At 34.0% G+C, this 1,987-nt stretch overlaps 1 protein-coding gene across 1 annotated transcript in view; it reads left to right on the top strand.

Annotated features, from left to right (window-relative positions):
• The window catches only part of LOC122245006 (sphingomyelin phosphodiesterase B), a 7,244-nt gene extending 5,719 nt beyond the window's left edge, over positions 1-1,525 (top strand). Inside the window, exon 6 of the mRNA XM_086535411.1 lies at positions 1,497-1,525. Within this exon, the coding sequence (XP_086391537.1) occupies positions 1,497-1,525 (29 nt within the window). The remainder of the gene's footprint in view (positions 1-1,496) is intronic.
• Positions 1,526-1,987: the final 462 nt, after the last annotated feature.

The following is a 1,987-nucleotide window of genomic DNA, read 5'->3' as shown; positions in this document are numbered from 1 at the left end:
CCATATCATAATACAAAGGAGGTTACGATTCTCTAACAAAAGGATTTCGTTTTCTGTTTTTAAAAGCCTCAAAGCCTTTTATCTTCAAAACATCATCATTACCAGTCTTAAAAGTTACTATCATTATCATTATCATTACTCTTTCCCTCACTATAGCAGGCTACTTTATAAGTCATATAGAAAAGAAAGAAAAGAAATATAGATATCAGAACTGCTGATAGATACAATCACCCAAATTTCACGTTTGGAATGCATTCATTTTCATGCATAAGATTTAGGGCTGTATATCTCAAATGATATACAAAGTAATACCAATTTATTTAGTAAAAAACAAACAATGGAAAAAATCAACAGCAAGACATTATGAACACTTAGGTTGCTATCGATGGCCTTATTCCAGTTATTAAGATCATTAAACCAGGAAATTACTCTGATTGTCGTTTTTATGAAAATCACTATTGTTTTCGTTATTGTTCTCATCATCATCATTATTATGATTGTTATCGTTATTGCTATTATTAAAACCATCATCATTATAGTCTTTACGGCTTTCATCAACATCATCATTACCAGTCTTAAAAGTTACTATCATTATTATTGTTATTATTATCTTTATTATCATTATCATTACTATTGATATCATAATTATCATAATCATTTTTATAATTACTATAGTCATCACTATCACTATCGTTATCATTATTACCATTGTCATGATTTTTGTTATTGTCATCATCATTATTATCATTGTCATGATTTTTGTTATTAGCATCATCATTATTATCATTGTCATGATTTTTGTCATTATCATCATCATTATTATCATTGTCATGATTTTTGTTATCATCATCATCATTAATATTATCATTATCATCATCAGTTTCATCATTGACCCCATCATCATATCATCACCATTATCGTTATGAACATTACCAACGATATCTTCATTTTCATCACTACCATCATCAATCAACATTATCCTCATAATTAATATACCTACTCATTATCGAGTAACATAAATTTTCCCACATCTGACCATCCCGACCTCCATCACCCCCCCTCCCCCTCCCCCTCCATCACCCTCCCCCCTTCATCCCACCCCCCTCCATCACCCCTCCTCTCCCCTCCCCCCTTGGAATAAATCAGCGAATAAACAGAAGAAAGATAAAAAATAAAAAAAAGATAAAATAAGAACAATAAAATAAATCAGCGAAATAAACAGAAGAAAGACAAAAGAAGAAGAAAGATAAAAAAGAACAATAAAACAAATCAGCGAATAAACAGAAGAAATATAAAAGAAGAAGAAAGATACGCGAACAATAAAACAAATCAGCGAATAAACAGAAGAAAGATAAAAAGAAGAACAATAAAATAAACCAGCGAATAAACAGAGGAAAGATAAAAAGAAAAACAATAAAATAACAATAAAATAATAATAATGATAATAACAAAACAATAAAAAAGCAATCAAAATATAACAATAAAATCCTCCACAGGCGTAGCAGCAACAGAGGAAGATAACTGATCCGCCACAGTGGTATAATGTGGCGATAACGTACAGACAAGGTCTGTGTGAGATCGATCACCCCTGCTAGATTAACTGAAGAGGACAAAGTGATTGGCCTCGCTATAGAACAACCGAGCGACTCAGTTCCATCTACACCTCCAAGGACCTCACCCTGCTGCCTCCGCGCACTCACACCGACCCGCCCCCCACCCGTCCACGCGCCGCAACGCGCCACCCGGTATGATGAAACTACAGGCTTGTCGTAATTGTGGAAAGGGTCAAGATAGATAGATCGTATTGTTATCTTTGGTGATGTCGACTCCCTCCTCCCCCCCCCGAGAATCAGAACCTAGAGAGAGCATCGCTTTGTGAGGGAGTTGTTTGGGTTATTAGTGTGGTATATATGGGTATTTTTTTTAGTTGTTGTTGTTGTTGTTATTGTTAGTCGTTATCATCATTGTTGTTATCATTATTGCTATC

Source organism: Penaeus japonicus, unplaced genomic scaffold (assembly GCF_977035675.1).
Source record: "Penaeus japonicus unplaced genomic scaffold, GWHDUDI00000001_assembly GWHDUDI00000532, whole genome shotgun sequence".
In the NCBI taxonomy this organism is placed as follows: Eukaryota; Metazoa; Arthropoda; class Malacostraca; order Decapoda; family Penaeidae; genus Penaeus; species Penaeus japonicus.
This window is presented reverse-complemented; position numbering and strand designations above follow the sequence as displayed.